At 36.0% G+C, this 15,000-nt stretch overlaps 1 protein-coding gene across 1 annotated transcript in view; it reads left to right on the top strand.

Annotated features, from left to right (window-relative positions):
* Positions 1-15,000, top strand: part of LOC133659127 (neurobeachin-like) — a 601,703-nt gene that overhangs the window by 175,965 nt on the left and 410,738 nt on the right. Inside the window, exons 12-14 of the mRNA XM_062061862.1 lie at positions 88-152; positions 1,387-1,513; positions 7,202-7,329. Coding sequence (XP_061917846.1) covers positions 88-152; positions 1,387-1,513; positions 7,202-7,329 — 320 coding nt within the window. The remainder of the gene's footprint in view (positions 1-87; positions 153-1,386; positions 1,514-7,201; positions 7,330-15,000) is intronic.

Raw genomic sequence — 15,000 nt, 5'->3', positions numbered from 1 at the left:
TAGTTTGGGCTTTCCCCTCCAAAATGGCGCCGAACACTGAAGACTTGTGATCTGCAACATGTAAAACACGCCATGATGTTATTTCAGTTTATCTTCAGATCTCCATCTTTTGCTGTGTGCCAAAGCAGCGCCTGGTCTTTGTTCACGCTGGCGTAGAACTCCCGCTGACTGCTGCATTTCACTTATAAGAGCCTTTTTCTTCTTCCCGGCATCTGGAGGAGACGTGGAGTCAGTCAGCATCTAAACCAGGGGTGTCCAAAGTTTTTCCACTGAGGGCCGCACACTGAAAAATCAAAGCAAGCGGGGGCCATTTTGATGTTTTTTTTATTTTAAAAACCAATACAATATATGTATAAAAAATATACATTAAGGCCTCCATTCAGGCTTGATCCCGGGGACCCCAAAGGGTTTTGGTCCAAAAAATATTTAAAATGTGTCATTATTCAGTATTATTATCTCTAGATCAACATTAGGTCTATCTGTCAATATAATGTTTTTAAAGATTTAAGTCGTATGCTCTTTTTGTCAAAGAAAAACCTGTTTTTTTATGGAAAAAACAAAATGTGCAATATTTTCACCCAATAAAATTTTTAAGAGGAATATTTCAGATTATATAATAATTGGACCCTTAAAAAGGTCAATAACTCATAACACCATTGATTTTAATTCATTATTATTTTTTGAGCAATGACACTTAAAAACAAATCACACAAAAATTCTTGGGGAACCAAAAGGGTCCTACTCATTAAAGTGTTAAAAAATAAATTATACATTTTTTTTTACTGTTTACTGTTAACACAATAATCTCGAGATCAACTTCAGATCTATCCGTCAATTATACGTTGTATTGTTGTTTGTTTTTTGTTTGTTCGTTTTAGGCCCTTCTTTAAAAAATTTTTAAAAAAGCACAATTTTTTATATGGCAAACACAAAATATGCAACCTTTTCCCAAAAAAATATCTCAAAGTGCAATATTTAATGTGACGTAATTGGAGCCTTAGATAGGTCAATAATTCATAATAACATTGATTTTGATTCATTATTATTTTTTAAAGTGTTATTAGAGTAAACATTGCAATATTTTCTTGTTACATTTCACCTGTTTGCTCTTTCATACCACTTTTTATGTTTTAAATTTTTTTAATCGTATTTTAAAATGGGCCGTGGGGCCGTTAAAAAATGACCTGCGGGCCGCACTTTGGACATCTGATCTAAACACACTCTATGTATGACTTATGATACCATATCCTTCTTAGAAACGGCGTCTTGTGCAGTGCACTGTTTGTTTATTTTCTAAGAGTTACACATTTTGGAAACAAAACAGAAAAAAAACACGACTCTGCCACCATATTTACTCCTCGGCCTTCATTTGCTCTAATGTTGCAGGAGCTGTCGACGCCGCCGCCTCCTCCACGCCCTCGTCCTCCGGTCTCGTCAATGGCGCCACCAGCAAGAATCTACCAGCTGTGCAGACCGTGGCGCCCATGCCTGAAGACACGGTTGAAAACATGAGGTATGCGGCCCGCCTCCTGCCGTGAATTGTCGCCAATCGATCGCCTTATTATCGGGACGTTATCATTCAAAATGGTGCTGGCGGTGAGCACCACCAACAAACCAAGTTGCATGTCTTTGTGTGCGAGTGACCCCGACTCGTCATCCTCTTGCTCTAATAGTTGGTGACAGTCCCGCCCGAGAACCTCGGCTCTTTCCCCGCCCGTGTGTGTTCCTCTCGACAAATAGAGGATTAGTTGCCATGGCAGCTGCCCGCCGTAGCCTCGTCTAACCTTGGGACTCAACGAAAGCTCAGTTGCATGCCCGATTGGGGCGAACCTAGATGCAAAATAAGTGACAATCGACGTACTGTAGTTGCACGCCACGACCATCTACCAGCACAGCAATGAGCAAAGTGTGGGATTCTTATTTTTAACTATTCTTAATCAAGAAAAAACTGAATCTTTGTTTTAATTATTATTATTAATTAATTTTTTCAATCGGTCCAGCCACTCAGGCAAATCTATTGTTGATGTAGATCAGTGTTTTTCAACCTTTTTTGAACCAAGGCACGTTTTTTTCATTGAAAAAATCCGGAGGCACACCACCAGCAGAAAACATTAAACAATTAAACTCAGCAGCCGATATTGACAGTAAAAAGTTGTCGCGATTGTTGGATATGACTTTAAACCATAACCAAGCATGCATCACTATAGCTCTTGTCTCAAAGTAGGTGTACTGTCGCGACCTGTCACATCACACCGCGACTTATTTTGAGTTTTTTTGGTGTTTTCCTGTGTGTAGTGTTTTAGTTCTTGTCTTGCGCTCCTATTTTGTTGTTGTCATGTCATGTACGGATGTACTTTGTGGACGCCGTCTGCTCCACGCGCTGTAAGTCTTTGCTGTCGTCCAGCATTCTGTTTTTTGTTTACTTTGCAGCCAGTTCAGTTTTAGTTTCCTTTTGCATAGCCATCCCTAAGCGTCAATGCATTTTGGTTTAAGCATTAGATACCTTTTTACCTGCACGCTGCCTTCCGCATATTGTGATCACAACAAACCATCCCGACATCTACAAAGCAATTAGCTACCTGCTGCCACCTACTGATATGTAAGAGTACTACATTGTTACTCTGCTGAGCTCTAGACAGCACCGACACTCAACAACGGCACATTATTTGCAGATTATAATTACTGGTTTGCAAAAAAATATTTTTAACCCAATTAGGTGAAATTACATAATCTCCCATGGCACACCAGACTATATCTCACAGTCTAGTGGTTAAAAAACACTGATAAAGATGATCATATCTGCTGTACAGATTTACTTTAAAAAAGAGAAATGTTGGATACTCATGTTGCCCAATTTGTATTTGACTTTATTAAATGTTTGGGCTGAATTTTAATAAACAAAACCCGTTTTCTTTAAGTAATATAGAAATGTATCATAGCTGTTTATCTGTTTTTTGGAGGAATGTCGTTCCTAAAACTGGCATCCAATGTTATTAAAAAGAACAGATTTTGAATCAAGAATCGATTCTGAATCAAGTCGTTACCCACAAGAATTGAATCGAATCCTGTGGTGCCCAAAGATTCACAGCCCTATTAAGCAGAGCTACCAGATGGCAGTAATGTGTTGAATGTCCTAAAATGTGTTTGGTGGCAATTGCAACTATGACCATAGCGTCAGTTGCTGTGCAGTGGCGCTTTCCATCGTTTTCGGCAGACTGCATCGCAAAATTATTAACCCCACCTCTTCCTCTCACGTGAGATCCACCCAGGGATGGGGTCATATGAATCCCTTTCCCTACTGTACCTTTTTACGAATACAAGTACCAAATCGGTACTTTTGGAACATTACTAATGCCTAAAAGGTGTTCGAACCTGTGAAAAAAAAGTGTCTACCGGTATGTGTGTATATATATATATATATATATATATATATATATATATATATATATATATATATATATATATATATATATATATATATATATATATATATATGTATGTATGTATGTATATATATATATATATATATATATATATATATATATATATATATATATATATATATATATATATGTATGTGTGTATCAGTGGCGTGCGGTGACGTTCATGTCAGGTGAGGCACTGACTTTATCACAGTCAGATTTACAAACATATGAACCTAAAGAGTATCTTATTCACAATTTGATTGGCAGCAGTTAACGGGTTATGTTTAAAAGCTCATACCAGCATTCTTCCCTGCTTGGCACTCAGCATCAAGGGTTGGAATTGGGGGTTAAATCACCAAAAATTATTCCCAGGCACGGCGCCGCTGCTGCCCACTGCTCCCCTCACCTCCCAGGGGGTGAACAAGGGGATGGGTCAAATGCAGAGGACAAATTTCACCACACCTAGTGTGTGTGTGACAATCATTGGTACTTTAACCTAACTTTAACTTTACACTTACAAACTGTAGCACACAATAAAGCACATTTAATTTAAAAAACGTTATTATGGTCTTACCTTTACTTATAAATGCGGGGGCGTTGTGAATGAATGAAATATGAAATCCGCGCTGCATTCTGCAGGTGTACCTAATGTTGTGTCCCTGTTCACGGCTCCTCCGGCGCGCCGCGCGAGCATTGTTGTTTTTGCACTTTTTGGCTTCTTGTTAAGTGACTTTTTTTGGGTGGATTCGGTCTTGCACGTGGAGGGTTTGGGTGTGGGCTTTGGTTGGTGTGGCGCTCCCGTCGGGCGATGCATTCTGCGGCGGGAGTGTTAACCGGCACCAGGAGGCGGGGTTATGTGTCTTGGCAGCAGTTTTATGATCGCTCAGCACTAAAAATACGTTACACACATACAGTTGTTGACAAAATACACTGTACATTATATACCTCAGCTAACTAAACTATGGAAATGTATAATATAATTCATATAGCAATACGGTCTCACTGCACAGCAGGCCAGCAGTTAGCCGAGTCATTGCGCACAATCCATGTTGAGGGCGAGGCACAACGCAGTGACGTGCCTCAACTGGCTGCTGATCACCGCACCGTCTCTTCTCAGTATTTGAACGGCAAATGTGAAAATAAAAATAAAAATAATCTAAAACTGGTGAAGTTAAATGGAAAATAACTTTAGTATAATCACTGGATACATATAACAATTTAATGGGTTTTTTTTCTTTTTACTTTTTTTTTCTTTCCATGATGGCAGGTGAGGCCGTGCCTCCCCTGCCTCTAGTGACTGCACGCCACTGGTGTGTATATATATATATATATATATATATATATATATATATATATATATATATATATATATATATATGTGTATATATATGTATATGTATATATATATGTATATATATATGTGTATATATATGTATATGTATATATATATGTATATATATATGTGTATATATATGTATATGTATATATATATATGTATATATATATGTGTATATATATGTATATGTATATATATATGTATATATATATATATATATATATATATATATATATATATATATATATATATATATATATATATATATATATATATAATGCAAATGTGTGTGTGTGTGTATATATATATATATATATATATATATATATATATATATATGTATATATATATGTATATATATATATGTATATATATATGTATATATATATATATGTATGTATATATATGTATATATATATATATATATATATATATATGTATGTATATATATGTATATATATATATATATATATATATGTATGTATATATATGTATATATATATATATATATGTATGTATATATATGTATATATATATATATATATATATATATATATATATATATATATATATATATATGTGTGTATGTATGTGTATGTATATATATGTGTATGTATATATAATATGCATGTATGTATGTATATATTCATATATATAACTGTATACAGGTACATGGAAAGGAAGACAAAAACAAAGGTCTTTTCCCTTTCATTTAGAACAATGTAAACAGAAGTATCTTTATTTTTAGGGATTTTGTGACATGCAAGTTGAACTGAACTGTATAATTATATAAAATATATGATAATATAAGTTATTGAATAATTATCAGAACAAAACCAAAAATATTTACTGAACACAGTGAATGTTATTTTACTTTGACCCTTATTACAGGATACAGCGAGCATGGTTTTTATTGTGAAAGCCATATTTTGTCAAAATATTTATTTCAAACATGCAAATAGTTACAATATGATGCACATATTTCACATATTTATAGAATGTAATTTTCATTAATGAACATTTTTAAATGTTTGAGCTAAATGCGCACCATTTGTTTGCTCAAAACCTTAAGTGAACATTTAGAACAATAACAAGGTGCTGATGTACACTAATGGATAATGTACTAAACACGTCCACAAACATAACTCAGAGTGCCTTTATGTCTGCGTTTACTCTTCCTTAAACTAGTTGCTTCGGCAAACAAGCTTCTGTGGTTGAGATAAAAGAGCGTGTGCGGTCAAAATAAATTGTTTGATTCATCTGCGTTTATTCTGTAAATGATTAATGCAATATTTGTTTATGATTATTCACATGCATTATTGTATTAACTTTGACAGCCCTAAAAAAAATAAAAAAATAAAAATTCCAAACCTACCTTCTTTACAGTACAGGAGTACCTCGGTTTCCAGAAGCTCTGACAACAATTTAATTGGGTGCAAACTGAAATAAAGTAATTGTAATTAAACTCTTCCAGATACCCAAAACATATTACCACAAAACACATTTTGGTTTTATGTGCAGAAAACAACGTGAAGTACATGTAAATGAGAGATAAAATAAACATTTAACACTACTTTTACCTTGAATAAAGAGTCGTGTTGGCAAATACCGTGATGAGTAAAGGGCCACGTGGATGCTGCACGTTCTTTCTTGAATTCAATGGTGTTTCTCACCTTCTTTATCAAAGTCCTGGCACTCTCAACTCTGTTTGTCCCCATGGTGGATTATTTTGCAGTCATACTCATGAAATAAGCACTGCGACTGAGTCACCAAGGAGCTCTTTGATAATGCAAGCAAACAGACTCATTTTTTATGTGTATGTTGTTGTTTTTTTTCAAATATGGGTAAATATTTTGGCCTAAAACAGAGTCATACGAAAAGTACAAAATAAAGAAGATACCGCTTTATTTCTACTATGGTTCAAAAGCGCAGGACTGCTTTTGTGGGCTAAGCAAACATTTTTACGACTTTTTCCTGTGAAAACAAGCGTGACTTCTGTGTATGTGCCCTGTAGCTTTGCTGCTATCTGAGCTACTACCGGCGTGTGGGCATGACTCTGTGCTTGTGTGAGGCGCTCAGATAACGTCAGGCAGCGGCATGTACAGAGCTGAGCGCCTGAGAGATTAAGAAGTTCCTTCGCTGGCCTCCAGTGACAGACATCCCATGTGTGGGGAGGGTAAAAAAGGCCTGACCGCTTTCCCCCAACAAAGAATGCAAACAAGTGCCTCAACATCCACAATTTAAGTGCATACACATGATTTTTAGTTTTTTTTAACAACATAAACGCTCCCTTATGCGTAGCTGCAGTGAACTGTACTGGTTTGGACATCTCGTTTTGGTTTTGTCTCGTCTAAAATGTGTCACTCACCTCTGCGTGGGTGTGTGACGGGTCCACACAAAAGCATTTGCTGGATATTATATCGTGGTTTCTCTGCTGCAGTATTACATCAAAGCTGGAGAGGGCTTTGGAGAAGGTGGCACCGCTGCTGAGGGAGATCTTTGTGGACTTTGCACCCTTCCTGTCACGCACCCTGCTGGGCAGCCACGGACAGGAGCTGCTGATCGAAGGTACACAGCAAATACCTGTTTTACTTTACTATGCTGACACAAGTATGGTCTCTAATACTGTGGTTCCCAAACTTTTTTCACCAATCACCACCTCCAAGAAAAAAGGTCTCTTCAAGTACCACCATAATGACCAACAATAAAATACAGTAGCATAGTACGCCCAAGTATTCATTAAAAACACCTAAGCATGCAATAGCACACAAGCTAGACATGCATAATAAGTTAACTTAATTGAGCATTATCGCAGTCTAAAAAAACAGGAGTGTATTAGAACATAGCCAGTAACCAACATTACTGGTGCTTAAACGGTGTCCGAACCAGTGGAAAAAAAAGTATATTCATATACAGTATATATATATGTGTGCGTGTGTGTGTGTATATATATATATATATATATATATATATATATATATATATATATATATATATATATATATATATATATATATATATATATATATATATATATATATATATATAGAGAGAGAGAGTATGTATACACATATATATGAATACATACATACATGCATATATATATATATATATATATATATATATATATATATATATATATATATATATATATATATATATATATATATATATTAGAGATGTCCGATAATATCGGCCTGCCGATATTATCGGCCGATAAATGCTTTAAAATGTAATATCGGAAATTATCGGTATCACTTTTTTTATTATCGGTATCGGGTTGTTTTTTTTTTTTTTTTTTTGTTGTTTTATTTTTATTAAATCAACATAAAAACACAAGATAAACTTACAATTAGTGCACCAACCCAAAAAACCTCCCTCCCCTATTTACACTCATTCACACAAAATGGGTTGTTTCTTTCTGTTATTAATATTCTGGTTCCTACATTATATATCAATATATATCAATACAGTCTGCAAGGGATACAGTCCGTAAGCACACATGATTGTGTGTGCTGTTGGTCCACTAATAGTACTAATCTTTAACAGTTAATTTTACTCATTTTCATTAATTACTAGTTTCCATGTAACTGTTTTTATATTGTTTTACTTTCTTTTTTATTCAAGAAAATGTTTTTAATTTATTTATCTTATTTTATTTTATTAATATTTAAAAAAAGGACCTTATCTTCACCATACCTGGTTGTCCTAATTAGGCATAATAATGTTCCACAACTGAATATATCAGTATCGGTTGATATCGGTATCGGTAATTAAAGAGTTGGACAATATCGGATATCGGCAAAAAGCCATTATCGGACATCCCTAATAAAAAAAAATATATATATATATATATATATATATATATATATATATATATATATATATATATATATATATATATATATATATATATATATATATAAAATAAGGCAAAGAGGGGCGTTCGTAAATCGAGGTTCCACTGTACGTAGTTAAACCTCAAAGTCAAACTTCCTGGTGGGATTTGACCCATTTCTTGTGAACATACCAAGTACACTTAGCTGCGGCCACAGACACTCTAAGTCGTGTCCCTTTAAAGATGTGCTCACAGGGATGACGACAAAGGAAGTGAAGTGTGTCTTAAATGGAAGTGAAGATAGAGATACGTAACATGGAGATCAGATTTTTTTTTTTTTTTAAATACTGCTGAAAATAAGTTACCTTTAAGGATAGGGCGGGGTCAGCAACCCGCGGCTCTTTAGCACCACCCCAGTGGCTCCTTGGAGCTTTTTCGAAAATGTATGAAAATGGAAAATGAACTTAATGGGTTCTCAAACCTGTAGGACAAACATGACACAAACCATCCTAATTGTTATAAAGCCCACTGTTTAATATTTGTGTGTTTATGCTTCACTGATGAGAGTATTTGGCGAGCGCCGTTTTGTCCTACTAATTTCGGTGGTCGTTCAACTCACCGTAGTTTTGTGAACTGCGACGCAACAGTTTGTTTACATGTACAACTTCCTCCGACGCTGCCACATAAAGACGTGTTTTATGCCACTCCTTTGTCTCATTTTGTCCACCAAACCTTTCATGCTGTGCGTGAATGCAGAAACGTGAGCTTTGTTGATGTTGTTGACTTGTTGGAGTGCTAATCAGACATATTTGGTCAGTGCATGACTGCAAGCTAATCGATGCTAACATGCTACTCAGGCTAGCTGTCTGTACATATTGCATCATTATGCCTCATTTGTGGGTATATTTGAGCTCATTTAATTTCCTTTACTTATGTCCTCTGTGTATTTAATTTACATTTGCATGTCTCATGACACTTTATCTCTATGTAATATTGGCTGCATTTCTGATAGATGTTTGTGTGCCATGTTGTTCCAGACCACAGCAAATGTTACCCAGCATGCAAAGATTGTATTAAATCTATTAGAAGAAGACAGTCTGTGGTTTCCTTTAACTTGGACACACACATCTACTGTATGCCTTTGGCCATTCTAAACCAGTCATTTCCAGGTGTTATCTCACCCTCTGATAGCCTGGATTTTAGTAATGTTTTACAATGTTGTAAACATGTGTAGAATAAATATTACATTTCAACATTTCTCTGTCATAGAAGATTTGCGTCAGCCTGCGGCACATAGTCATTTTGATAGTAGGCTAATATAGACACAGTGTTTCCCATAAACTGCCAAGATACCTGTGGCGGTGGGGGCGTGACTATGGGCGTGACTATGGGCGTGGTCACCATGACATCATTGAGTAATTTGCATAATTTACTACAATGATATGATTTTCTCTAAAAAGGCTCAAAACATGTATACTTACTAATTAATAATAACCGTTTGGTTTTAAACGTCCATCCATCCATCCATTTTACAATATAATTACAACACTTTATGTACATATTTATGTACAGATTTGAACAACAAGTTAATCACTGAAATATATTTATTAATTGTGGTTCTTACAAAAAATATATCTTATAAAATATAAAAGCTAAAATCTCTCTTAAAGCTCTGCCCCTTTAATTAGTGCATACTAAATAATTTTACTTTAGCCTACTACTACAACCATATTATTTACAAGCAACATAAAGTGAAACAGAGGCAGAGGTGTCCTGCCACAGTCAGTAACAAATAAACAGAAAACAGTAGTGGTCAAATACAAATAAGGCAACAAGAGAAGTATCCTACACTTCTCTTTTGTAAAGTAAATCTGAACAGCCTATATGGGCATCTACATCAACTATATGATTTGCCTGAGAAGCTGGACAGGACAAAAAAAAACACATTTTTTTATTTGTGGCGGACGTAATTCTTTGAATGTGTGGAAAACACTGTAGACACTTACATCATATGTTGACTTCATTATAACACTTATATAAGGATAAAGATTTTTTGCGGCTCCATACAGATTAGTTTTTTGTATTTTTGGTCTAATATGGCTCTTTCAACATTCTGGGTTGCCGACCCCTGGGTTAGGGTTAGGGTTTAGTTGGAGTTGCATATAATCGGCCGGAAAAGCAATCATTTCACCACCGAACTACGTTGCATTAGCCATCCTGAATCACGTTACAAATCCAGTGTCCACTATCACCTTGTCAGTGCCACTGTGGGCATGTCTTTAAGACACGGTCCGTCACCCCTGTGGGCAAAACTTAAAGCGGGCGTGACTTGGAGTGTCTGCGGCCGCGGCTCGACCCTTCTGGAATAAACCCAAGTCACACTAAAACACCTCATTTGATGTTGTGCAAGACTTATATCTGCCGTTTTTGATCTCGGCTTTTCCCCCTTCATCCCAACCTCATCGAGTACTAGTACTGGCATAATAATGATGATAACCACAGAACAGGAAATGAAACATATTGCTACGTAGGCAACAATATTCCTCTCTTGACGATTATATCACAAGAAGAAGCTACAGGACTGGAGTATAACTACTATAGATTGCTTTGCTTGTCATGACACACATTTTTTAGGATTGTTATTTCCAGTTCTGAACCTGCCACAAGGTGAGTTTACATGACAGATATCTGTCACTTGGGGGCCTCTTGTACAGAATCTCATTAGGCAAGTGTACTACAACTCGTACTTCAGTGCACTCAATTGTTGGATTCCTGTGCCTTTGCTCTATTCTTAGTATGAGTGTGTGGCATTTTCAAGGTCTCCAACCTCTTCATCAGAGTCTTACTAGTTTTAGAATTTTTGCACTGTGCAGGCTTGAGTGTGTGTGTGTGTGTGTGTGTGTGTGTGTGTGTGTGTGTGTGTGTGTTCCGGCAATGCTTACTTAATGGGGACATCGCTCTGTTTACACCAGGGGTGTCCAAAGTGCGGCCCGGGGGCCATTTGCAGCCCGCAGCTAATTGTTTACCGGCCCGCCACACATTCTGCAAAAATTGCAAAATTTATAATATTGCAAAAATTTAAAAAAGTGGAATGAGGTGAAATCTAACAAGAAAAAGTTGCAATGTTGACACAAAGCTGCCATGCAAGCTGTTTTTTTTTCTTTTGTCTTTACTTTTCTTTTTTTGCCATTGCTAAAAAAAAAAAAAGACTAAAAATCTGTTATAATGAATTTATTACTTAAAAAATATCACTTTAAAATGTTTTATGTGGAAAAAATATTGCATATATTGTGTGGTTGCCATGTAAAAACATCAAAGTTTTATTTGACAAAAGAGCATAAAACAAACAAAATAATAGTTCAAACGTAAAATCGACAGATATATCTGAAGTTGAACTCGTAATTTAAGTGTTAAAAGTAAAACAAAAACTAATAAAAATGTATCACTTTATGAGTGGGGGACCTTTTGGATCCCAAATATATTTATTAGGATTTTATTTAATTTTTCACTGTGATTACTCAAAAATATTAAAGACTTAAAATCAATGGTGTCCTGCATTATTGATCTTTTAAGGCTCTAATTACTAAATACTGCATATTTCAGTTTTACTATAAAAAACAAAGTTGTCTTTGACAGAAAACCTTTTTTTTTAAACTTTATATCAACCTCAAGTTGATATAGAGATTTACTGTAAGCGTTAAATAAAAAATAATAATAATTTGACTTATTTTGAACAGTTTAATGACTGAGACCCTTTATAGTCCCCCGGAGCCCTAAAGGTTAAAAAAAACCCAAATCCATATATTTTGTTAAGGTTTGAAAATGAAAAATATCAAAATGGCCCCTGCATGCTTAAATTTTTCCGTGTACGGGCCTCAGTGGAAAAAGTTTGGACACGCCTGGTTTACACAGTCACCTTTAGGGGACCTCTGACGGTATAGGGACAAAAAAACAGGTCCCCTAAAGGAAAACCTTTTTAAATGACAGTCAGATCCATTCTGAAGATGCCTAAGGGACTTTTAAGCTTCGGCCCATAAAACATGTTTACTGGTTAGTTTGAGTGTGAGACATTTGCACAGCAGCCCCCTCACCGGGCTGTAGTGCTGTATTCTGAGGATCATGTCATATTTAATTTGATTTTTAAGTTTTTTAAAATGGTCCACAGTAGTCACGTACAAATTTGTGTGAATTATGCAAAATGATTTAAATTTGGTCCCCATGAACCATATTAACTCTTTTTCCCCAGGGTCCTCAGTAAGAATGATCAGCACATTACTTCATCAATCCAGAGATTTAAAGATGTGTACGAGCTAACTGGGCAGTGGCCATTTTACCTAATTGTTTTTATGCCTCCACAACCTGTAGAAAGGGTGGTCCCCACAAGTGATGATCAAAAACTTGGTCCCCATTCCAAAATGATAACCAGTATGTGTGTGTGTGTGTGTGTGTGTGTGTGTGTGTGTGTGTGTGTGTGTGTGTGTGTGTGTGTGTGTGTGTGGCCTCCAGGCTCCCTGACGAGACGCAGAAATAATAACCCCATCTCTGATCGCTGCCAAAATGAGATCTTTTAACAAGAAGTTAAACCAATATTAGCTCCAGCGGTTTGTGCGGAGGATGAATGGGGACTAAAAATATGAGCGAGTGAGATGGTCTGATGCCACTTGACCCACTTCTTTGGAACATATTAGTTTCATGTGTTTTTAAATGCACGCATTACCTCACTGTGGCAAGTAAGACTTTGATTCATTTCATTTTGCTCTGTTTATTATTGGGCAGCTGCATGCATAGTTTAAAGGCGCCGTATTATAGTACCGTATTTTCCAGACCAAAAGGCGCACTTAAAATTATTATTTTTTCTCAAAACTCGACGGTTCGCCTTATAGCCCGGTGCGCCTAATGTAAGGAATATGTTTGGTTGAGCTTACTCACTTCGAAGCTATTTTATTTGGTACATGGTGTAATGATAAGTGTGACCAGTAGATGGCAGTCAAACATAAGAAATTAATCAATCAATCAATCAATTCCTTTTATTGTCATGGTCATAAATAAGTGTAGACTGCACTATGATTGCAATGTGTCTCAAGTAAACAACACCAACATTTTATATGTTCCATTGAAAATATAGAACATTACACACGGCGCTCAAAAATCTATCAAAATGTTTTACTGCGACTTTGGTAAGCTACGAAGCTATGAAGATTGTCGACGCATTAAACATACGAGTATTATTATGGTGTGTGTATTAGGTAAGATATATTATCTGGCGGTTTGTTTCGCAATATTATGCAAAATAAACTTTTCTTACCCTTGGTACCTGCTGATCTGTATTTGGGATCTGCATAAATCCTGAAAAATTGCGCTTGTCCGCGAGTCGATTAGCTTCTTATTTTTCTCTATCTTCTTGTTATGTGACATTCATCCTCCGCTGTTGCCATTTCTAATATAAAGTAGTGTAAAGTTCTTACTTACATCTGTGAGTAAACTCGCCATGAAAGCGCTAAAACATACCGGTGTAGTGAGTTTACATTACATCACCCAAGGAAATTTAGTTATTTGAGTTCGGGTCGGACGGTTTTTCACGGGACACATTTCCTGTTATTGTTTCCGGATGAGGATATGCTGCTCCGTTATTGATTGAAGTAAAGTCTGAATGTCATTAAAACAGTTAGCTCTAGAGATGTCCGATAATATCGGACTGCTGATATTATCGGCCGATAAATGCTTTTAAATATAATATCGGAAATTATCGGTATCGGTTTCAAAAAATAAAATGTATGACTTCAAAACGCTGCTGTAAGTAGTGATACACGGACGTAGGGAGAAGTACAGAGCGCCAATAAACCTTAAAGGCACTGCCTTTGCGTGCCGGCCCAATCACATAATATCTACGGCTTTTCACACACACAAGTGAATGCAAGCATACTTGGTCAACAGCCATACAGGTCACACTGAGGGTGACCGTATGAACAACTTTAACACTGTTACAAATATGCGCCACACTCTGAACCCACACCAAACAAGAATGACAAACACATTTCGGGAGAACATCCGCACCGTAACACAACATAAACACAACAGAACAAATACCCAGAACCCGTTGCAGCACTAACTCTTCCGGGACGCTAAACTATACACCCCCCGCTATCCCCTACCCTTTTGACCAAAGAACCACCATTACCGTATTTTTCGGACTATAAGTCGCTCCGGAGTATAAGTCGCACCGGCCGAAAATGCATTATAAAGAAGGAAAAAAACATATATAAGTCGCACTGGAGTATAAGTAGCATTTTTTGGGGAAATTTATTTGATAAAACCCAACACCAAGAATAGACATTTGAAAGGCAATTTAAAATAAATAAAGAATAGTGAACAACAGGCTGAATAAGTGTACGTCATATGAG

The sequence above is a fragment of the Entelurus aequoreus genome, linkage group LG10 (assembly GCF_033978785.1).
Source record: "Entelurus aequoreus isolate RoL-2023_Sb linkage group LG10, RoL_Eaeq_v1.1, whole genome shotgun sequence".
NCBI classification, from domain to species: domain Eukaryota; kingdom Metazoa; phylum Chordata; class Actinopteri; order Syngnathiformes; family Syngnathidae; genus Entelurus; species Entelurus aequoreus.
The sequence above is the reverse complement of the archived record's forward strand: the minus strand, read 5'-3'. Positions and strand labels throughout refer to the sequence as shown.